The sequence below is a fragment of the Pavona decussata genome, unplaced genomic scaffold (genome assembly GCF_977016875.1).
Source record: "Pavona decussata unplaced genomic scaffold, jaPavDecu1.1 SCAFFOLD_98, whole genome shotgun sequence".
NCBI lineage: Eukaryota > Metazoa > Cnidaria > Anthozoa > Scleractinia > Agariciidae > Pavona > Pavona decussata.
The window spans coordinates 2,800,391-2,822,488 of record NW_028145514.1 but is presented as its reverse complement, the minus strand read 5'-3'; the positions used below and the strand labels follow the sequence as shown (position 1 = coordinate 2,822,488).

At 37.6% G+C, this 22,098-nt stretch overlaps 3 protein-coding genes across 5 annotated transcripts; 1 reads left to right on the top strand and 2 right to left on the bottom strand.

The window, feature by feature from the left end:
• Window positions 1-190: 190 nt before the first annotated feature.
• On the bottom strand, window positions 191-5,894 carry LOC146472674 (protein NipSnap homolog 3A-like). Its single transcript, XM_085119410.1, has 8 exons — window positions 5,607-5,894; window positions 3,991-4,113; window positions 3,578-3,678; window positions 2,639-2,699; window positions 2,129-2,272; window positions 1,263-1,349; window positions 710-793; window positions 191-539 (listed from the first exon to the last, which is right to left on the bottom strand). The coding sequence occupies exons 1-7, from the start codon at window positions 5,788-5,790 to the stop codon at window positions 717-719; spliced, it is 777 nt and encodes a 258-aa protein (XP_084975536.1). The 5' UTR covers window positions 5,791-5,894; the 3' UTR covers window positions 191-539; window positions 710-716.
• Window positions 191-14,473, bottom strand: LOC146472673 (protein NipSnap homolog 3A-like). Of its 3 annotated transcripts, none has more exons than XM_085119411.1 (8): window positions 14,283-14,473; window positions 12,998-13,120; window positions 12,696-12,796; window positions 11,351-11,411; window positions 9,723-9,866; window positions 9,333-9,419; window positions 8,730-8,813; window positions 191-539 (listed from the first exon to the last, which is right to left on the bottom strand). In XM_085119411.1, exons 1-7 carry the CDS (start codon window positions 14,368-14,370, stop codon window positions 8,737-8,739), a joined length of 681 nt encoding a protein of 226 aa, XP_084975537.1. In that variant the 5' UTR covers window positions 14,371-14,473; the 3' UTR covers window positions 191-539; window positions 8,730-8,736. The 3 variants fall into 3 exon arrangements, with proteins under 3 accessions (XP_084975537.1, XP_084975539.1, XP_084975540.1); XM_085119413.1 differs by lacking the exon at window positions 191-539 and adding an exon at window positions 7,858-8,488 and having other exon boundaries at window positions 8,708-8,813; XM_085119414.1 differs by lacking the exon at window positions 191-539 and adding an exon at window positions 7,858-8,488.
• A 46-nt stretch (window positions 14,474-14,519) lies between these two features.
• LOC146472672 (uncharacterized) lies at window positions 14,520-21,393 on the top strand. Its single transcript, XM_085119409.1, has 8 exons — window positions 14,520-14,738; window positions 14,853-15,018; window positions 15,475-15,638; window positions 17,122-17,178; window positions 17,748-17,858; window positions 18,880-19,009; window positions 19,704-19,812; window positions 20,849-21,393. Exons 1-8 carry the CDS (start codon window positions 14,602-14,604, stop codon window positions 20,995-20,997), a joined length of 1,023 nt encoding a protein of 340 aa, XP_084975535.1. The 5' UTR covers window positions 14,520-14,601; the 3' UTR covers window positions 20,998-21,393.
• The last annotated feature ends 705 nt before the right edge of the window (window positions 21,394-22,098 follow it).

Genomic DNA, 22,098 nt, shown 5'->3' with positions numbered 1-22,098 from the left:
TCAAGTGACCACCGAAATATTTTGGTATAATAAGGGATTCAAGTGTATTTTTTAGTCAAACACCTTTACAACCGCCCCGGCCCCCTCCCCCTCAACCAAATGTGATAGTTGTGGCAGCCAGCAGGCCACCATTTACAGAAATTGCACACATACTCTTAACTCTTTACACATTTGAAAAAATGACCAAAACAGTGCTTTCAAGTTTAATAATTATCATTTTTAGATACTCCTCATCTTAGTTTACAGAGTTTGTCACTATATTATAGACATCAGACAATCATTTTATACATAAATCTCTAAGAGACAATCAATACACATTTTCAAAAATTAATAACCCTACTGACACAAATACTACATATAAGTTGCCCTCAGCAAATTACATGGGAAAGTGGTGTCTCATAGTAACCGTTTTAAAAGGGATCCCAAATTTTAATTGAGTTTCATTGGGATTGATGACCTTCCATTGCCTTGTTGTATAGTATGAAAAAGTATCCACTGGTTAGTCAGTTGGTGAAACTTTTCCAATCCATACATGATGCCTAAATTAAAAGACAAAATAATGTTAAGTTCTGGCTAAAGGGTTAATATTTATCATACTATATTGCAAGCAGTCTTGTTTTCCTAGAGCAAAAGCAAAACTCACCCACTCCATTGGTTTTGGGGAGGAGACATTGTGAAGGGATGCAGCACACTTTCTGAGCTTACATACCTTTAGTTTATTTCCATGGAGAGAACTCCGTTGGGATGAGAACTTTGGAAAATGCTTTCGTCTCCATGGGAAGACAGTCTCGCACTGGAAAATAAATAATGTGGAATTGAACTTGTACTCTACGAGGTGTATAGGAGAATGGTTGCCATTTTGAAAGCCACAGTAAAATAATTGCCCCTTTGTCATCAGTCAATCATGGAAATGAGAGTACTCATTAACTTTCAGAGTAGATGGCTACAAGAAGGCAGCTCAGTGAATGAGTGTTTTATACAGGGTTATTAAACATGGCAAACCTTTTCAGCAAAGAGTAGGCAGCTCAAATCCAAAGTGATCAGTTTTAAGCCTGCTGTTAGCAGTTAATGAGAACCCTGACATGCCTTCTAATGTGAGGACATCTACCCATCTGATTAATCTAATGAACATGATTCCCCAATTTAGTATAGCAGGGCTCATGAAAAGCATGAAAAGGCAAATTTTGCTTTTTTTCTACTAGCAAAGTGACTCCTTTGACAGCTTAGGCTCTATGTAAAATTACATTATTCATGATTCTCACCTGCTTCAACCCACTCCTCAATTTCTCGTGCCTCCTTACGAATCTTTATGCGATCATCCAGGCTTTGATAAGGCCACAACATAATTGCTGGAAAACATGTTTCAAATATCAATAAATTTGTCACATCCAATACTGATTTGGGAGCCCACAGTTTTAAGGATTTTCTTTGGAATCTACAATTTATTGTTGCCTTTAGAAAACTTTGAATGTGCAGTTCCAGAAAATATCCATACTCCCCCCCACAGGTTTTTCTTTTGCACCCCCCACCCTCCCCCTAGGAAATTCCAGTTTAGCTTCATACTTTCCTTCTAAAATTTTGACTTTTTAAGACCCCCTCCCCCAGGAATTTCCAATGACCTTTGGGGTGGCTATGGACTTTTTCTGGAACTGCACAATTACCTGTATATTTTCCTGAAGAGACATGTATTTTGCACATGACCACTATTTTAGACGAGTGGATGCTACTATATCACTTGCTGGGTTGCGTGCTGCTGGTATTGTGTCATTTCATCCCATAATTTCCATCATGCATGTAGCATAGGGGAGCAGGGATAGCATAGTGGTGAGAGCACTTGCCTCCCACCAATGAGGCCCAGGTTCAATTTTCAGAGTTGATGCCATATGTGGCTTGAGTTTGTTGTTGGTTCTTGTCCCTGCTTCAACGGTTTTTCCACAGGTACTCTGGTTTTTTCACTTCACAAAAACAAACGTTTCCAAATTCAAATCCGACCTGGAAACAGTGGACTATTAAAGAGCCACACTGTGGATGTGCCACTGAAATTCCCATTTATTTATTGTATTTATTCAAATGGCAGAACGATGATGCACTTAGGTTACAGCTTAGAACCCAGAGTTTAAAAGGGTACCTGTATTCTGAGGACCAAATTCTGTAATCCAGACACCAACAGGTTCAGACAGCTTACAGCGGTCTGGCAGGCCCTGAACAATTCTATGTTCCCACTGTTCCTTTTGACCAAGTATGATGTCATACATACGTAGCTCATACACACCTGAAAAAAAAAGCTTTTAAAGTAAACACTGTCATTTCTTAGCCGACCATTACCCTTGACCGCATAAAGTCCACCTAATGTAAAGTCATGCTTTGGAGTTCATAAACTGAATGTTTGCTAGAGCATTCTCAATTTAGTATTTCGACTGGTATTTGGAGATTTGGAATTGAAATTGATATAAATGATCAAATCTGCTCTGATGTTAAAAAGTCTAGTGAAACTTCCAAGGATGATTCTCAATACCAAACTTGTTTTCCTGTTGGCTCAAAATGACTCGAGAACCAAATCCCTCTAGGACAGTATATACCAACATTCTGTTGCTTGAATATTAGAATACATGGAATATTCCTGGAGTATACCACGCACCTCCTGTTGAGAGTGGAGGTTTTACATCAAACCATGGAACAGCAGTCATCACTAAGTTGTCCTAAAATCAATTAAACTTAGTCTGTTAAAGTTCATTGCAATCACTGAAAACCATGGTGTCTGAGCAACTAGTGTAAATACCGCCCTCTCTCTCAACCATATCAGGTCCTAGGCTGAGAGGCCATTCACAGTCTAGGGCATATAATTTACAATAGTTATTTGAAAAAGAAAATTGCAAAATGCTTAAAGTTGTGAACCTTTTTTGTATAATTTGTTGATCCATATTTATTTGACCTAAAAAATTACATTTACAGCATTATTTCAATATCTTATTGGCCCATCAGTTATCTGACCCATGTCATTTGTGCTTGCCTGTGTGCTGGGTTAGTAGTATTTTTTGTGAGAAAGGGTCAATTTTTGGAGTGTCAAAGGTAAAAGGCCAGGGGATTTTTAGACTATGAGCAGTCCCTTATTTTTCTTAGGAACAGTACAGGACAAATGAACAATGCGAGTACACTGGAAAATTGTCTCCATGTGTCACGTCTCCTCAATAAATAAAGCCCTCATAGGGGACAATTTTTGTGTGTGTTCTCATGGTTATTCGCACTCTGCTATCCCTAAGAAAAGTAAGGGATTACTTGTTATCTAGGGGTTTTTTGTTTGTTTGTTTTTTTCGTGAAACATAGTTTGCCAAGAAGCTGTGGGCCATCATTGTGCATAACTGACAATTCTATGAAGCCACAAGAATATGCAGCCAACAAAGATTGAAAACTTTCATGGCAGGCCAAATGTGAATTTATGTGAAACTTGTGACATGTTATTCTATATTGAAACACTTCCATGTTTAATATGATCAATAGCATTACTTTACAAAATACATAGTGACCTGGACCCCTCTTTATCATCGTCATTATAAGTTTCTGTCATGAGTGGCAGTACCTGCTTCACCAACATTTTTAGCATTTTCTTTATATAATTATTGATCCAAGTTTCATCTTGAGAAAGAGCTTTTCTTGCTTCTGCTCTCTGTGCGTAGCTGTCTACAGACAACAATAATATCAAACATTTTTCATTTGTAAATTCAATTGTTTTACCAAAAGGAGGATGAGAGAAAGAAATGCATATCTGCATAGCGTTTCAGTGTTGACAAAACAATATCAAATGTAACTTTTGGATTTGAATTACAAAGTTTAAAAAGATGATGAGAAAGCAAAGCAACACAAATTATATTATAAGTACTTATAAGTACCAAAATTGTTGATCAATATATTTGACAGATAACATTGTGATAAAACCATATCAGAATAACAAGCTAAATAAGAAAAATTGAGTATAATGAACTATATTTATACCATACTCCCAAATGTGTGTGACCTCATTCAGGCCTCCAATATCACTTGTCCAATAGCCATTCAGTTTTGAATTGGAGTCGGACTTAAGGTGGATGTATTCATTTGTTAACTTCATAAAATCAGCTGAAAAGAAACATCAAAATATGTTAGGTTGTAAACAGGTTGAAATCCCAAGTTTCTGTAAAAATGTGAATGTCTGCATGCCAATTAATATAGCCTCCTCTGCAGTCATTGATTTTAAGAAACTTTGTATGCATAATTTGTATGCAACCAATCCCTAGAAATTCAAATGAAAATGGCATGACAACAATGTTGGTTTACAAAACAAAAGAAGCACTGATGTCACATGCATACTGTTTGTTGAGGGTAATATACTGCCCAACCCACCCCCTTAAGAACAACTGCTGGGAGGTAAGCTAATCCCAAAGAGCTTGAAGCTGCAAATATCTATCAATGATGAGGTAGGAAGTGGTGAGGTTGGAAATCAGTAAAGAAAAAAGGCTCAGGTGGTTCCTGAACGCTAATAGACTGTGCAGTGAAAAAACCTCTGTTTTCTTTGTTTTTCCACTATCTGATAAATTAACAAGACTGTCTATTTCATGTCTTCTCCCCCAGCCCTCCCCCCCCCCCTCCCCAACCCATGCTCCTGCTAAAAAAATGGGTGGTAGTTAATAAATGCCCTTCTCTTATAGATGCTCATAGCTTATAAATGCTCCTTCAAAAGGCAATAAAAACAAACAAACTTGGCGTCATCAACACCAACAACCACTCTTTACAGCCCACCCATTGGGAATGGGTCCACCCTGACGACGTGGTTTATTTATACCCACCGCATTCACTTGAATTAAGCTTTAAGTAATGCTTTAGCTAGCCGGCATTGTGCAGTTCCAAAAAAAATCCATACCCACCCCATGGAAGGTCATTTGGAAATTCCTAAGGGGAGAGGGGTCCTAGAAGCCAAAATTTTGGGGGAGAGGGGTGTAAAATGAAAAACCTTCCGTGGGGTGAGTATGGGTATTTTCTAGAACTGCACATTGTCATTCTTCATTTTGAGCAACAAAATATTGCAGGTGTAGGTAAGAATGATTTACTAAACATTCATGTTTCAATTATTTCGGTTGATTCAACTTTAGATTTACTTTAGTCACATAGGCAGTCATAGAAACAGAGTTTTTCTGTGTATGACTTTAACTTATTTCCTTTTGAATGCTTAAAGGTCAAGTGCCAGCTTAGTTTCCTTCGTGTTTTAGATCAGATTGAATAAATTGATCCATGATCATAATGGATTGTGATAAATAAGATTCTCCTTTGCAGTTTTGTCTAATGGAACACAAGCTTTGTTAACTGTTGTCGTTGCTCAAGGAAACATAATCAACATGCCTCTCTTTATGAAGGGCCTCAAATCTAAAAAATGCCTCTGTAAAGAGAGAGCTAGAACGAAGGTATAAACGTCTCAGGGGGAGGGGTCCCCCGCCGCCCCCAACTACACCACAACGTCTGAAGAGGTGGGGGAGGGGAGGGGAAGAAACTCCACCAGCACCAATTTAAGCTGGTTGGATATTTTCCTTGAAATAAAACCCAAAGGATTGTGAGAGCGTTGTTTTTCTTCTCCTTACCAAACGCCTTCGGCTTGACATAATATGTGCGCATCTCGTAAATCTTTGAGTTACTTTCACTTGATGATTTAGAAGTCTGACTTAACATGGCCGATGTTGACAGTTGACTTTGAAGCCACGATCCAAACACCGCACGGCGCAAACCGAATATTCTCCCTGCCCTATTTCCGAGAGCAAGAGCCATGGCAAATAAGGAACAAAAATTAAAAAGTCTTAAAAATAACAAACAGTGAAAACCGTAACACCAACTACATCGACCGTGACACGATGTGACACCCAGAAACTCTTGCGGTGGGGACCTGCGGAGGGATGGAACGCGGGCTCGTGAAACTTCCCAGTGGGGACTTGGGAACGAGAGCACATGGTCGGGCACATGGCTCACCAAAACGGCAAAAATGACTGGAAATGAGCAGAAATGAGCTAGAAAGTGAAAAAATGGAAGAATCCGAGATTACTTCTTGTCATTCGGTGGGTGCGAATCTACTTGGTATTTTTCAGAGTTTGGTATGTGTTCCTCATTTTATAGTCCCATTTTTTCGTTGTTTGTGCTTATAGAAGGACGAAATTCAAAAATGTTGCCTTGCTTCAGTTCCTGAGAAGTCGAGATCCTACAAGTGCTATTTTTGCGACGGCTGGGACCAGTTTCCAGCACTTAAACTTTGACGGATCAAACTGCTTTTGAACTTTCCAAGATGTATAGTCTGTCTAAACTGACTGCCAAAAGCCAGCGTAATAGAAATGTTTGACAGCTATCTTTTTTCCTTGTACTTTTACTGGGGACAAATGGTCCAGTGAATTTGTGTCATGTGTTGGAGTGAAATTTAAGTAACTTTCTAGGTGGTTTGGTGTGTAATAATGTTGTGTGTTGATGGACCTGCAGGAAAATATATATATGTAGCAATACATGTACCTAAACTAAACCATCCAGTGAGAACAAAGAAAACTTTATTTGAAAGCAGTAAGTATATACAGTTAAATCTCTTTGGGCAGCCACCTTTGTGAAATTGTGTTTAAACAAGAGAAAATGAAAATTATCTTGGTTTAAATCAGTTTGCAGGCAAATGCTGTGACAATCCCTCCTAACAGGTTCCTAAACGGAGAGATTCAGCCATATATTGTGTAAGTCCAACACTAACTATATATGGCAGTATCAATTCTTTCTTTCAGTTAATTATTAATATAAATATTGTTGTACACACACTCTTTACTCTATACACATTTGGAAAAAAACAACGTTTCCAAGTTTTAATAACCATGTTTATTTGGATACTCTACATCAGTCATGAAAGATTAGAATATGGCGAAAGCCATGATGATGTAAAAAAAACTATACCTAGGGGCTGACTCATCATTAGCCGGTAAGATCAAGATTATTGTTTCAAGACAAAGTCACTCATCTCTTTTCAATTGAACGTCTCAGGCACACAACCAACCTACAGCTGTATAGTGCATTTAGATCGCTTTTTGTTGGTTTGGCTCAGATTCACCTGAGTTTTACCAGAAAACGTTGCCTCAAGATTTTTCGTATTTTTCAGTTAGCTTGGAGTAAAAACCCATGATTACGGAGAGGTTTCCTGTTTTTATCACAAAATGAAGCATAAAGCACCAGAGAGTAGACTTGCTACAAGTCGACTTCTTTGAGCAAAGAACGTTGTGAGAAGCCAACCAGGGAACCAAAACCAACATAACATAAAGAGTACAGAGGAGAAATAATATTGGAAAGGGCTTTTAGAAAGTCTACACCAGAGGAAACATCAAGGAAACACGTTTTCCTAAAGGAATATAAGGCCACATGCAAAACATCCTGCAAATCTGAGCTAAAACAACAAAAAGTCATCTAAAAGGCACTATAGGTTGGTTTTGATCCAAATCCTTCAATTAAAGAATACTGAAAATAAACTGGCTCTTCCACAGTCCCATACCGAATCAAATTACGCTAACAAAAAAGGTTTCTCTTACAGCAGAGCTAGGTTAAGGAACAGCCTTTCTTCTCTACTATGATCGGCCCAACCACAAAACGTTTCAAAATCAAACTACGTCACCACAGTTTTGACAAGTTTTAAACATGACATCCTTCAAAACCAGCTTTTAATATAAAATTTTATCTTTAGTGAGTTAGTTGGTTATCCAGTTGCCGGGTTAGTTAGTTAATTCTTGAATTTGTATGTTTTCCTAAAAAAAATAAAGTTACCTACCTACCTATCTATCTTTGGTTTATAGACGTTATAGTGTTGGTCACTATATCATGGACATTAGACAATAACATTTTTTAACAATATGATGTCTTGACACAATCACTACACATACTGTGAGAACAAATCCTACTAAAACGACCACTACACTGTACAAGGCATGTAATTTATAAGTTGCGCCCTTGAAAAAATTCTAGCATTAGAATAGCATTTTCTATTACTTATTTATTTCATTAAATTAAATTATTTATTACACCCACTTTAAAATCACTGGTGATCCTTGCAATCTGATTGGCTCTCAACAGTGCGATTTATTCCCAAATTGCACCATTTTTTGCTCTAAATCGCATCCTTTCCATAGCTCATCAAAATGGAGATGAAGTAACAAAAATAGAATATTAATATTGACAATAAAACTCTGTGATTTCAAAATAGGGGTAATAAAGTGGTAATTGATCTTTGCGTCGTGCAATTTTGGTCTGAAATCTTAATTGTTATTTCAAATCAAACTCGCGCTGTGCGCTCGTTCAATTTTGAAATCCCGCGTATGATTTCAGACCAAATTGCACTCCACTCAGTTCAATTACCAATCCAGTCATCTTCCATTGCATTGTTGTGCAGTATCAGATGGCCTCAATTTAAGCTGCGGTTTGGTCAGTTGAAGAAACTTTTTCAATCCATACATGATCCCTAAAATCAAAGACAAAATAATGTTAAGTTCTGGTTAAATGGGTATTTATTATACTAGATCGCAAGCATGTCTTGTTTTTCTTCCAAAATGATGAAAAGCATTAATGCAAAGTTAGTGAACAACTTATTGTGAGTGCACCAAAGATGCACAGCTTTAGCTGGTTTGTTTAAGACCCACTGTATTTAGATTGGGAGACATTGTGAAGGGATGGAACTCACTTTCTGAACTTTATATGCATACCTTTAGTTTATCTCCATGGAGAGAATTCAGTTGGCATGAGAACCTTGGAAAATGCTTTTGTCTCTAAGGGAAGACAGTCTCGTACTGGAAAATAAAAAATATATATATATGGAATTGAACTCAATATCCTGCAAGGTGTATAGGAAATGGCAGCTTCACTAAAGGGCCGCATTGTTGGAAGCCGTGACGTATGTGTGTGTTTGACTACTTTGTGGACAATGCAATAGAATATACCCTTTGGAAAGCGGTCAACTATGGGAATGTTATCAGATGTCTTAAAGATGGCATCTGCCAATCTGATAAATCTATTGTAAATGAATCCCAAAATTAAACAGCAGGGCTGCATGGCAAGTGCCAAAAGACCTGAAGATTATTTATTTGTCTTTTATCTTCTGACAAAGTAACTGTCTGCCTGTGAGTGAGTAGGAAAGTGCCAAAGGCAAAGAAAACACTAAAAAAAGGTGGCTTCCCAAAATTACTGAAAGCATGAGCAGTTTTTTAATGCATTTGCTTATGTCGTAGGAGTTACTTGCTTGAGGCCCTGTTTGTCCAGTAAGCAGCTAATTAGACGATGTAAATTGAGATTTAATTCTGGACTCATACCTGCTTCAACCCACTGCTCAATTTTCTGTGACTCTTTTCGAATCCTAATGCGGTCATCCAGGCTTTGATAACACCACAACATTATGGCTGAAAATAAAAAATCATTAAGACTCAAAAATCAACAAAAATTTATCATGTCTGATTGTACCCTCAGGATATTGTGAAACCAGAATCATTATCTTTAGAGTTTTTCCAGAGGTTTTGGACTTTGACCTCACAATCTTGACATCAATGTTCACCAGAGAACTGGATGCCCATAATTTGGACACACCAACTATATGCTGCTAGTATTGAGCCTCATTTCATTCCATTCCATCACACACATAGCCTTTAAATGGCAGAATGGCCACACATTAAGTCTTGCGATTAGTCCAGAGTTGAACAGGTTACCTGTATTCTGAGGACCAAATTCTGTAAACCAGACCCCTACAGGTTCACACAGCTTGAAGCGTTCAGGCAGACCTTGAAGAAGTTTATGCTCCCACTCTGCTCTTTTACCAAGCGCTATGTCATACATACGTAGCTCATACGCACCTGAAAGTAGAAGGTGTTTCTTAGACTACAACCCTCCCTTAATAGCCCACTTTGAAAATGAGTGATGGCCTGGGTCGAGAGTAACTGCCCAAGTGATTGTGGGATTGTTTGGGGGGACGCAAAAATGCGAAGATAATAGCCAACGTCCCCCCAACCCTTCCCACAATCGCTTGGGCAGCTACTCTCGACCCAGGCCATCACTCTTTTTCAAAGTGGGCTATAGCTACTTTATTCTTTGTTTATATCTTTCGTGTTTGTAAAATTTTTTATTTTGTGTATAGTAGGTCCACTTCAGCGCTTCGGCTGCCATTCCCCTAAGTAACCTACTTATCAAATAAAGTTTACTTACTTACTCATGTGTTATTGGTCATACTGAAGTGACTCCCTTGTGTTAGATTAGTTGATCAGCAGTGTGTAAGCCCCAAGGAAACAGCTGGCTACAGGGACGAAGACTCTACACAAAAAGGGTACCCTTTTCTTCCAGTATATTAAAGGGTGTACATCTATGTTCTATTTTTCATATCAATAGCTAGTTTATGTCTATATAATAACACTAGTTTTATACTATGTCAACTATCTTATCTCTAGTTAACATTTATCTGAAAACTATCTTTTTAGCCTATCAAAAGCTAGTTTTATACTATCTTGTATATATATCTAAATGCTAAGTATTGCACCAACTGGATAATCTCATTTTTCGGATAGTATTAAGATAGCCTATCTGCATGGTTCCAAATAACCAGAAATTAGTTATTAATGAGATAGGCTTTAGGTAGTGAAATTTAGTTAATAGTAGCTATACAAGACTTGAAGATAGGAATAAACTAGATAAGAGATAGCTTGTAGATAGTTTCATTAACTAGTCATAAGATAGTAAAAAGATAGTGTTTCTTTTTGCAAGGGATTACACTAAAAAGGAATGTAAAATTTAGGCAGAAATTAATTTGCAAATTAAAGCTTCTCACTAAAAAATAAGTTAACCTGAAAATACATGATACATATTCAATCTTTTTTAATTTTTGTTTTCTTTGGGGTACAAGAAAAAGACAATTTTTACATCATCTTTAGACAGTAGGAAGCAACACAAAGAAAAACATTTAACTATTATTTTATAATTCACCAATGAGAGTATTAGTGTTGGTGAAGGAACACCTGTGAACTTGTTTTCTTCCAACCACTTTTTTCCTACTCCCATCTCCCAGTCCCTCTCTTTTTTTTTTCACTATCATATATTAATAATTTTGTCTTCACCCATTATATGCAGAGGTCAGACTAACAGACTCACAAACTTACTGCCAGAGACAATCAACAAAATCTGGTTTTTCAAGCCAAATGTTAAATTATTATTTTTAGTCAATACACCATAGCTATTTTCAGACCCCTAAACGCAAGCTTGTTTTCGTCTTTGGGGCAATATATACCCACACACTGCTAATTGTTTTTATGGGTGAAATTCTCTTTTTCATCAGGAGTATACCACTCACCTCCTGTTGAACATGGAGGTTTCACATCAGACCATGGAACAGCTGTCATCACTAAGTTATCCTGAAATCAAATAAAAGTTACTTATATTATAGTCTCTAAAAGTTCTTCATAATAACTGAAGTCCTAAATGCTGAATGCGCAAGTAGTGAAAAGACAGCCAACCCCCCCCCCCCCACACCCTACCCCACCCCACCTCCTGACCATAAATCACAAGGAGAAATTGCCCCTTATGGCTGAGAGGCCATTCTTGTGTAGAGCAGAAACTGACATAAAAAGAAAAAAGACACAGACAAAATGCCATTACTAAGCCTTACAAAATGCCTGCTCCATAAAAAATGACTGGCACAATTTGTTCCATAAGTCATTTGAAGGGCTGAGAGCCAATCTCGTACCCAGAGTCTTCAAGCTCTTTGGCCAGCGGTTGGTCTCCAGGAGAGACTCTGGGGAACTGGAATTTTATTAATGCAGGATTTCTGTGGTAAAACAGTGCAAGCTGTTGGAGAGCAGCCAATCAAAAAATTTAAATAAAATTCCAGTTCCCCAGAGCCTCTTCTGGCATCCGCCTGTTAACCAAAAAGCCTGAGGACTCTGGGTACGAGATTAGCTGAGAGCATAAAGGGCCTAGGTAGAATTTTAGGTGCTTTTTTTCTTTTTCATTATTTATTGAAGGTACTATGGGCAATTGAAGATTCCAGTTTATCACAAAATGTTGTGTAGCACATACCAATGGATCAAACATCAACAAGGCGATGTTTTGTGAACAAATTGATTGAAGTTCACAGGCAAAACGTTTGGTGAATCAGCTGCAGAGCTAAAACAACAAAAAGTCGTCTAAAGAGCTTTATAGGTCCATTACATCCCAAGCCCTCCATTTGTTTCCTATTTTCTTTGAATTGCCCTCTTTTTTGGCATATAATAATCAATACCACTGGTTTGAGAAACTTATGTGCATTTTGCTCATGCAGTCTGGTTGTATTCTGTACTTACCTAAAATTCAACATAGGCTAGCTCTTCAAGCCCTGAGCTAGACACTTGTCACTTTATACATCTCAGTTTATACACCCATACAATGAATGGGTAGAGAAATGTGGATTTCTGAGGCAGAAGAATTTGCCATAGTTTGAGATGTGAAAGGTGAAATGATGTACTGTTTGTTTGTTGTTGTTGTTTTTTTGTTTGTTTGTTTGTTTGTTTGTTTTTTTTTTGGGGGGGGGGTTGTGAATTTTCTGGTAATAATGATGTCACGATTAGTATTTATACTGCATTAATTACAATTATAATTATACGTGACCTGGACCCCTGTTTATCATCGTCATTATAAGTTTCTGTTGTGAGTGTTAGTACCTGCTTCACCAACATTTTTAGCATTTTCTTCACATAATTATTCATCCAAGTTTCATCTTCAGAAAGAGCTTTTCTTGCTTCTGCTCTCTGTGCATAGCTGTCTACAGACAATAAAATAATAACATCAAATATTACATCATTGATTTATTCATTTAAAAGGAGGATGAGAGGAAAATGATCAGAGTATATAAGAACAGGAAACAACACATACTCAAGTGCAATTTATTGATATAAGATTGTGATTGAAAAAAAATGTTATGGCATCAAGCCAAATTAGAAAAATTAAGTACAATTAATACTACCATATTCCCAAATTTGTGTGACCTCATTCAGGCCTCCAATATCACTTGTCCAATAGCCTTTCAGTTTTGAATTCGAGTCTGACTTAAGGTGGATGTATTCATTTGTCAACTTCATGAAATCAGCTGCACAGAAAGGAACACATTGAAATACATTAGGTTTATGTTGTAAGCAAGACTGAAATTCCAAGAGTCTGTAAAAATTCTAATGTCTGCAAATTGAATGCTAATAAATTAATGTACCGGTAGCCTCCCATGCAGTCATCTAAGGAACATCATATCTAAAGATTTAAACGAAGATGGCGTGGCAGCCATTTTGGTGTGCGGAACAAAAGAAGCTAATGAGAAACCTTTTTCTGAATGCCACAACAACGTGGTAGCAATGACGTCACACGCATACTGTCTATTGAGAATAATGACTCCCCTAAAACTGACTGCATGGGAGGCAGATCTCAAAGCTGTGGACTATTAATAATGAGATAGAAGATAATGGGTGTTCCTGGATGCTAGATACATGTAATATAATTTTACAGAATATTTTTCATACAAACTAACTATATAATACTCTATGAAATTATAAAGCGACATAATATGAAATGACAAGAGCAATTAAATTTAAAATAAGCGCTCATTGGTGCTAGAGGCATTCATAAGTACACTAAGAACGGCAACTAACTAACTAACTGACAAGAAAGGATCGCCGGGGGTGGGGGGGCGGGGGGGGGAAGGGAATTTTAGGTGGGGTTGTGTAGCTCTGTTCTCCAAACCCCACCCCTATTTCAGGCCAAATGTAACTTTCCGGTACTCTTTTTCAGAGCTGGCCTCTACATTTTCACAGAGCTGTCATCAAGGGCCGTAACCCGTAACACCTGTTACAGCTAAATACCCTTGAAAGAACCGTGATGTTACAGCTGATCTTGATGGTTGAAGGGTTATTTTACTCAGAAATTAACAACACTGTTACGCGTGAGAAGCTTAATGCAACATGTGGCTGAAAACTTAATGACAGCCCTGAATTTCATACCCATTCTCAGACCTGTTTTCTAGAATCCATACCTGATTCAGACCAAAATGGCTAAAATATGCACCCTAACGGCTCAAAAATCTAGCGCCGCACATACCTATGTACCTTACACAGGGAAGTACCCCCTCCCCCTCCTGGGAAAGGACCTCGAATCCCTCTATGTTTTCACTTAGTGTTTTCTTAACTCTAAGATACTTATTTTAGCGGGTCGGGTATTTTCGTTGGATCAAGGGTGAGGTTGTTGTATTTCTTTATATTCCTTACCAAACGCCTTCGGCTTGACATAATATGTGCGCATCTCGTAAATCTTTGAGTCACTTTCACTTGGTGATTTAAACGTCTGACTTGACATGGCTGATGTTGACCTTCCTGTTCTATTTCCGAGAGTTAGTGCGATGACAACGTTAAGCAAAACCTCTAAAGCAACGAAAAAAAATCCGAGCGTGCACTTCAGCCTGACCAAACAAATCAGCGGTTAAGGTAGAACGCGGGCTCGTTGAACTCGGTAGAGACTTGAAACGAGAAAAAGGAAGTTTGCTCAATATTTTTTGAAGCCGGCGTAAGGACACTTCTTCCAGCAAAAATGGCTTTGTTTTCGGATCCAGGGACACAAAAGACGATTGAAAATGAACTAGAGATTGTTAAGAAAACACTTAGTGAAAAAATAGAGGGATCCGAAATCATTTCTTGTCACCCAGTGGCTGTGAATGTTCGAATTACGTGAGTTGATGAAAATTTTTTAATTTATTTTTCCGAGTTTTGTTTTCTTTTCACATCATTATGTCCTCAAAGTGCTCCTGACTTAGTCCCTGTTTTTATTTGTTTGTGCTTTAGGAGGACGAAATTCAAAAGCGTTGTTGTCTTGCTTCAGTTCCCTGAGAAGTATCCTACAAGTCCTATTATTGTGGAACTAAAAAGCAAAACTTTACCTCCAAGACTGTTAGCCAGAATGACAGAGCTTTGTGATCAAGAAGTCAAAACATTCCTTGGAAAACCACAGGTAAACAGTGAGGTGATGATGATGATGATGATGATGATGATGATGATGATGATGACGGTGATGATGATGATGATGATGATGATGATGATGATGATGATGATGATGATGATGACGGTGATGATGATGATGATGATGATGATGATGATGACGGTGATGATGATGATGATGACGGTGATGATGATGATGATGATGATGATGATGACGGTGATGATGATGATGATGATGATGATGATGATGATGATGATGATGATGATGATGATGGCAGTGATAATAATGAGAATGATGATTTTGATTGTTGATTGTGATGAAGGTGGCGATGGTGGACATTATAAATTTATTATTAATATTATTTATTATTACTTATTAATTTATTATGACAGTGATGATAAAATTTGGTAATAAATGATGATGATGTCAGGACATTAATTTTTTTCTTATCTGTTTTTTCTCTTTTAGGTCATCCCAATGTTGTCATTTGTGCGTAGATTCCTTGATGAGAATCCATTAATTGCGTGCTCTGAAGAACTGCAGTATGTTAAGTCAAGATTATTAACAGATGCAGATCAACTGAAAGTGAAACAGAAAGCAGGAGTTCTCAATATACGTACAAACCAGGATAAGTAAGTAATATATTTATATATAAGTTTCAAACAAGAGAGCGGGCAATCGACTAGAAGCTTTCAACTTTTGCAAATCCCCCTATTTAAATCTAAATCTGGACAAAGGACATTCTATTACCGTAAAGTAACTCTGTGGAACAGTTTGGACAATCCCTTTAAACTCTTCAATTCTGTTCTTATTTTTAAGCGTAAACTTCGAGCCAACTTATTCGCCGCTTTCCTTTCTAGTCTGTCTTGGGTTTTACATAAAGATTTTATCTTGTTACTTTTAGCGACCATTCTTTAGCTTAATTTTTACTCTTTTTGTATAAGTCATTGCATCATTGTAACTTTTAGATTATCTATCGTTCTGACGTATAATGTTGTAAATTAATTATTATTGACATAGAAAAGCGCTTTGTCGAGGAGTGTCATTAAAGTTTTGTATTTGTATTTGTATATGAACTTCCCTCATTACTTTCAAACTCCTTTATGATCCACACCACTACAATCTCGTACCCAGAGTTCTCAGGCTCTTTGGCCAGTGGTTGGTCACCAGGAGAGACTCTGAGAAACTGGAATTTTATTAAAATATTTTGATTGGCTGCCTTGTAACGGCTTGCATTGTTTTACCACAGAAATCCTGCGGTAATAAAATCCAGTACCTCAGAGTCTCTCTTGGCTACCAACAGCTGGCCAAAGAGCCTGAGGACTCTGGGTATGAGATTGACGTCACTGGTGCCAGAGAAGTGTCCATATTAACAGGGTGTACATTCAAATGAAATCGGTTTATTTGGGGGTGGGGGAGGAGGGGGATGTATAGTTTGAGAACATGAAAACTACTGCAAGTTCATGAAGTGGGTCTCAACTGTTGTTAGGTTTCCATTGGCAAATACTATTTCTAGTTTTCATTGTCTTAAAACGTCAATCAATACAAAAGTTTACAAGTGTCAAGTCTGCGTCATGCAGGCAAACTGCAGGATTAAGACATTTTTGACAGGCAAAACTTGTTGCTGACTGTTGCAGCTTACTTCTGAAAGAATGTTTGATGTAAAGAGTTTGGGTTTTAAAAGGTTGATTCAACAGTTGTCCATATTTTGTAAACGTGTCACCTATCTGTCACCTCTCATCTCTGTGCCAAATGGCACAGAAGGCTGTCACATTAATTTTTAGATATGTATATGCTGTAACATGTTAAAATACAACTAATGTATATAGAAACTGTGCCCTTATTGCAAATTTGACTCCTGTGGTGGGCAGGTTAAATAAGCAGGCGCACATCCACTTTCAGAGGCCTGTTTAAACCTTTGCCATTTAAGTTTTTAGTATGAATTGACTGACTGATCGATTGGTTGATTGATTGATTGATTGATTGATTGATTGATTGATTGATTGATTGATTGATTGATTGATTGATTGATTGATTGATTTGAATTGATGTATAAATGCACAGGTCAATACACACTCAATTCATTTTTTTTTTGTTAATGGGATTGTCCTGCAGATATTATCTAGATGTGAAGATAACTGTACCAGATGACTATCACACTGCTGCTGTTAGGTAGGTGAAGTTCACTCACTCTCACACAGCCCATTATTACCATTCTGCTTCATACTGTGTTATTATGGGCAGTAGTCTGTGTAGGTTTCTAGCTTGTAGGAATTGCCTCACTGTAAAAGCTCCATATTTACGGATTGGATTGGATGTTAGGGGAAGGGACTAACTAGGGAGGAAGGGCTTATTCCAAGTCCTGAGCTCTGAACAAAATTGAATTAAAAATTTGTCCAAGTTCTACTACACAACTCAATTATAGTGGCTGTGTATCACAAAAGTAATGCTATGTCCAGTAAAACAGTAAACTTCTGCAAGTTAAGGACTAGGTTTTTCTACAAACTGATAGAAATTTTTATGGTAAACTGATGATTTGCTGGGCTAGCAGCTGGAACTGTTGTAGCTATGGCAACTTAGGGTTAAAAAGGACTGCAGGCAACAAGATTAGGAGACTTTCTTTTTCTTTGCGACCAGCTACTTTCCTTTGAAGCTGTTCTTCTCCAAAGATTAACAACAGCCCAGAAATTCAAACAAATGAACAAAACAAATGGTAACATTGTTATTTGACTTCAATACAGGGTAGAGCTAAAGGAGTCGAACTTTCCAGAAAACTTGGTACGAGTGTTTATTGGTCGAGCTGTCGACATGGCAAGGCAATGTGTAGAGCCACCACTACGCCGTAAACCAAAGTATGTGAATAGATATAATTGAATGGCTTGCTGCAAGAGAGCTGTAAATGTTTGATTGGCCTTGAAATGAGAATTGCTTTGTTATGGCTTGCAGACTGGATATCATTAAGAAAGATAGATTCTTGACCTTAAAGTAAAGAATTAGTCTAGCTCTAAATCTGTTAACCTTAGCAATTCAAACAAAGGAGGAGTCTACACTTAGTTGATTTCTTTTGTATTGGATGAAAGAGAGGACAATGCAAATTTTTACTATCTTGCTTTCAAGAGTGGCTTCAGTTTTAAAGAGCCCAAACTAAAGAGCTCAGTTTTTCAAGTTTAAGCCTTTAGGTCAGAAAAAATAAATAAATGTCTTTACTTCATGCATGATATCCAGTCTTTGTGCCAAAAGAGAGCTGATTTATGTCCTTCTTGTAACAAGCACTTCAAGCACACATCTCTTTCAACTGAAAACTGTAGGTAATAATACATGGTACTGGCAGGTACATCTCCTATTTTCATCTCTTCAAAAATATCAATTTTATTTTTTAAAAATAATGGCATCACACTACAGCATTGTTCAATAGCTGTCAATTGAAAGGTCACACTAGACCTGTAGTGTGATCTTAATCTACAGTGTCAAATGTTAGAACCATCATTTACATCATAACAAACAGTTCAATAAAAGTTTTGTTTTATCAACAGAGTTGGTCATTTGCTAGCTAATTTGGCCACTGTAAAGAGATTAGAGTGCTGACATTTTGAGCGTTAGCCCTTTCTCCGAGCAAATGGTTCGCTCCGACAAATGGTTAACACTCAGAACATCAGTACTGGAATGTATTTACAGTGGCCAAATTACCTTACTAACTCTGTTGATAAAACCCAGCATTCTTTTAAACTCCCCACTGATGCAGCACAACAGTTTCTTTAACCCCCTCATCCAGTCCAATAAAGTGTCTGCCAGACATTCAGTGTCCTGTCAAGTATTCCTAGAATTGAAGGCATTTCAAGTACTTTTAACATTATCTAATTTTCATATCCCTAGAGACCCACCATTTGAACCCAAACCATCTTTGAAGTTGGTGTGTGATTTCCTTGTTGCTCAGTGCGTCAGACCATGTCCGCAGGAGACTTGCCCGATATGTCAGCAGAGAGCCTTACCTGATGAACCAAAGGTACTGTATTATAGAGAGCAATCAAAGGGCTGAGAGTATAAACGTCTTATGTTGAATCAGTTAAGGCTGATTTTTGGTTTTACACAAAAGTGCATGAATTTTTGCTTACAGGGGAAGAGGGGTTTATTTTGGGATGAGGGGATCATGACAAATTAAAAATGAAACTGTATCGCTATCTATAGTATTACTAAAGCTTTCAAATAGCAAATCATTCAAAAAAGTTGAAAGCAAAGCTTTCAAAAAACAATATTCAAGAATTCTGTCTAACTTTCAAGGGTAATATAACTATGTATAATTTAATATAAAAATGACAGTTCCATATGATCGTCCATAGTTGCCATGGCACCAAGCACACACTTTTTTTTTTTTTTTTAATTAGTATTTCCATTTATAATATAGCGGTGGTTAGCTCGAAAATTAAGCTCCTCTGAGCACCGTACACTTCTACCAAAGCCATTAACTTCTTTCTTTTCTCCTTTTATCTGTTATTTTATTCCTATGTTCCTATACTACAATGTAAATACAGTAAAATAACTGTATCCAATTGTACATAAACTGAAACCTGAAACCTGATACAAAAAAAAGAAAATCTGTGGAGTAACTTCAACTGAATTATCTACGTTTGCTGTAGCATTCGAGTTTCTTGACAGGTATGAATATTCAACTTTAGTTATTGCTTCTTTTCTCCCTATAGGATGCCGTTACTGATCCCACAGACCATAAATATGTTGAACGTGTTTACTGTAATCACCTGTTTCACTATGGTTGCCTGGATAAGTACATGAAAACTCCGCCTTTTCAAGGTACCATGCTTATGTCATTTATTTTCAATAACACTGTTTGTGTCTTGGACGACACTGGAAAATTAGTCATTAGGGCTGTTTCTACGAGGGAAATTAAGCGGCGGCTTAGATAAGGCATAAAGTACACGAAAATTGGAGTGCTAGGCTTGGCTAAGCCCCGACCTAAATATCATTTTTCGATGCATTTGTACGGTAAGTTCACAACTTAGCTGAGCCTCGGCTTGTTTCTCTCGTATAAACAGTCCTATTGACATTGAAGGAACGTTTACCTTAACCTCAACTCTTATGACAGATTGATTATTAATTGTCGGAACTAAAGCGTCAATAACAAGTAGAAAAAAACATTTAGTGTACAAAACATTGAATTTGAGTACCGCCTGCTTTCCTTTGCACCACAATTTTGGATTTTGTCACGGCATATAGTTACTACTGTAGCAGATACCCTGCTAGCAGAGGTTTTTCTTTCTCCTTCCTGTCTTCCTGTACTTTTGGTGCTTCCGTGAAAAATAATCAGAGGCGACGAAAATATGTGAAGGAAACAGAAACGAAAACGAGAAACCTCCGCTAGTAGGGTAGAAACGGAAGTTCTTTTGTATGCAACTATAAAATGTGATGTCTTAAAATCCAAAATGGCGGTGCGCGGAAAATGTTAAAGCGAAAATAGACATTAATCACTTTTCTTTCTTATCACACTCGATCGTCGTTTTTACGCTTTCCCAACAGACAGTATTTCCAGCAATTAAGGATCAATTTCTTTCAGGAGATGGATGATCACTTTAAGTGAACAAAATGCTAAATCCGAGTCAGTCATTTCGTTTGTTACAAAGATTCCAAAAGTAGCGAGGGTAGTTATTTAGGAACTTTATAGTAAAGTGGATGGATCGGGGACTTCATCAAACCGTCAAACTTAAAATTAAATATTTGTCCTTCCTTTCTACCAATTTTATTTATTTATTTTTATTTCAGTTTCTAAGCAAATACACTCGACACATTCCTCCTTGCTGTGTTTGAAAAATAATGTTTTACCTTTTTTTAGGAGGAAAAAAATGCCCATCATGCAAGCAAAGGATATACCATGAAAGGTGGAAAATTACGCCCAAGCTCGCAGAAGAAAGATGGGCTCATCATGAAGCAAAGAAAAGAGAATTGTCGGAAGTTGTGGACTTTTTAGGAGACTGCCTCTGACAGCAGATATATTCCTGAATGTAAAATTTTAAAGACGATTGAAATCCTAAGATTGTAATTACTGACATTTCCAATGGACGGAAACTTTTAAAATATTGCACTGAAACCTTTTGTTTCTGTGGGATCCTTATAAATATTGGAATTATTAAGAATGTATTTTGGCTGCGCATCGATTGTACAGTGTTCTTCAGACTTTCGACACAATAACTGACGGTCAAAGAAGAATCTAAAGCTTGCACTGAAATAAAGCCGCTTCTGCAGGCCACCAAGAAAACGAAAACTTGTTTCAACTATATTTGAAACTGCTCAACGTAGACGTTTCTTTGACAAACCATACCTTGGTACTTTCAAATGGTCCTTACAGGTAGTTCTATATTACAAGAAATCTTTTTATGAGTTTTGTAGTGACGATTTTTTTGTGGTGATACTGAGTGCGATTTCAACCAGCGGTAATTTTGGCTCCGATTTTATGGCGATTTGATGCGACGAGGGAAGAGAGCAACCTCGTTCCCAGGGTCTCTCCTCTTTACGTCCCAGGGAAGGGGCGAAGAGGAGAGTCCCTGGGAACGTGGTTGACGTAACTTATGTTTCCATCGACACATACTCTTATATCATGAGCCTGTGGCTCGGGGGACTGGGAGACCACCCCCTGTGTATTTGACACTAAATAAATTACTTTACTTACTTACTTACTCTCCACTCTTCTATCGGCAATACGGACATTTCCAAGTCACAGTTTAATAGATCGCCCGTAAACTGCCCCTTTAGACTGAGGCGTTTAGATGTGTTTTTAAGCCTAATTTCATCACGAGTCACACCGATTGTCACCAACAGGTAATGATTGGTCGTCGTTCCTCCTTGGCAAGTGACCTTGTTCACAAACTGGAGCGCGAGGTATTGAACTCATCCTGAGAAATTTAATCACCCTTATACACGAGCAAATAGTTATTGTCAAAACACTTAGCAAGGAAAATTTGTACGTGTGCAACCAGCCTTAGTTCCTGACTCCCCACGGTTCCACTGTTCAATAGTCTACTCAGGGAGTTAATATTTCAGTCATTCTCCGTTGTTTCGTATGTCGGTAGTGACCATCCATAGACT

Coding starts and splice junctions, on each gene's coding strand:
- LOC146472674 (XM_085119410.1), bottom strand. CDS start 5,790: ATGGCTCTTGCTCTCGGAAATAGGGCAGGGAGAATATTCGGTTTGCGC. Junction 2,273..2,638: donor ACCTCCACTCTCAACAGGAG/GTGCGTGGTATA, acceptor TTTTTTTTTCAG/GTGTGTATGAGCTACGTATG. Junction 794..1,262: donor TGAGGAGTGGGTTGAAGCAG/GTGAGAATCATG, acceptor TTTATTTTCCAG/TGCGAGACTGTCTTCCCATG.
- LOC146472673 (XM_085119411.1), bottom strand. CDS start 14,370: ATGTCAAGTCAGACGTTTAAATCACCAAGTGAAAGTGACTCAAAGATT. Junction 9,420..9,722: donor ATTTGGTCCTCAGAATACAG/GTAACCTGTTCA, acceptor TTTTATTTTCAG/CCATAATGTTGTGGTGTTAT. Junction 8,814..9,332: donor TGAGCAGTGGGTTGAAGCAG/GTATGAGTCCAG, acceptor TTTATTTTCCAG/TACGAGACTGTCTTCCCTTA.
- LOC146472672 (XM_085119409.1), top strand. CDS start 14,602: ATGGCTTTGTTTTCGGATCCAGGGACACAAAAGACGATTGAAAATGAA. Junction 14,739..14,852: donor GCTGTGAATGTTCGAATTAC/GTGAGTTGATGA, acceptor TTTGTGCTTTAG/GAGGACGAAATTCAAAAGCG. Junction 19,813..20,848: donor GAAAACTCCGCCTTTTCAAG/GTACCATGCTTA, acceptor ACCTTTTTTTAG/GAGGAAAAAAATGCCCATCA.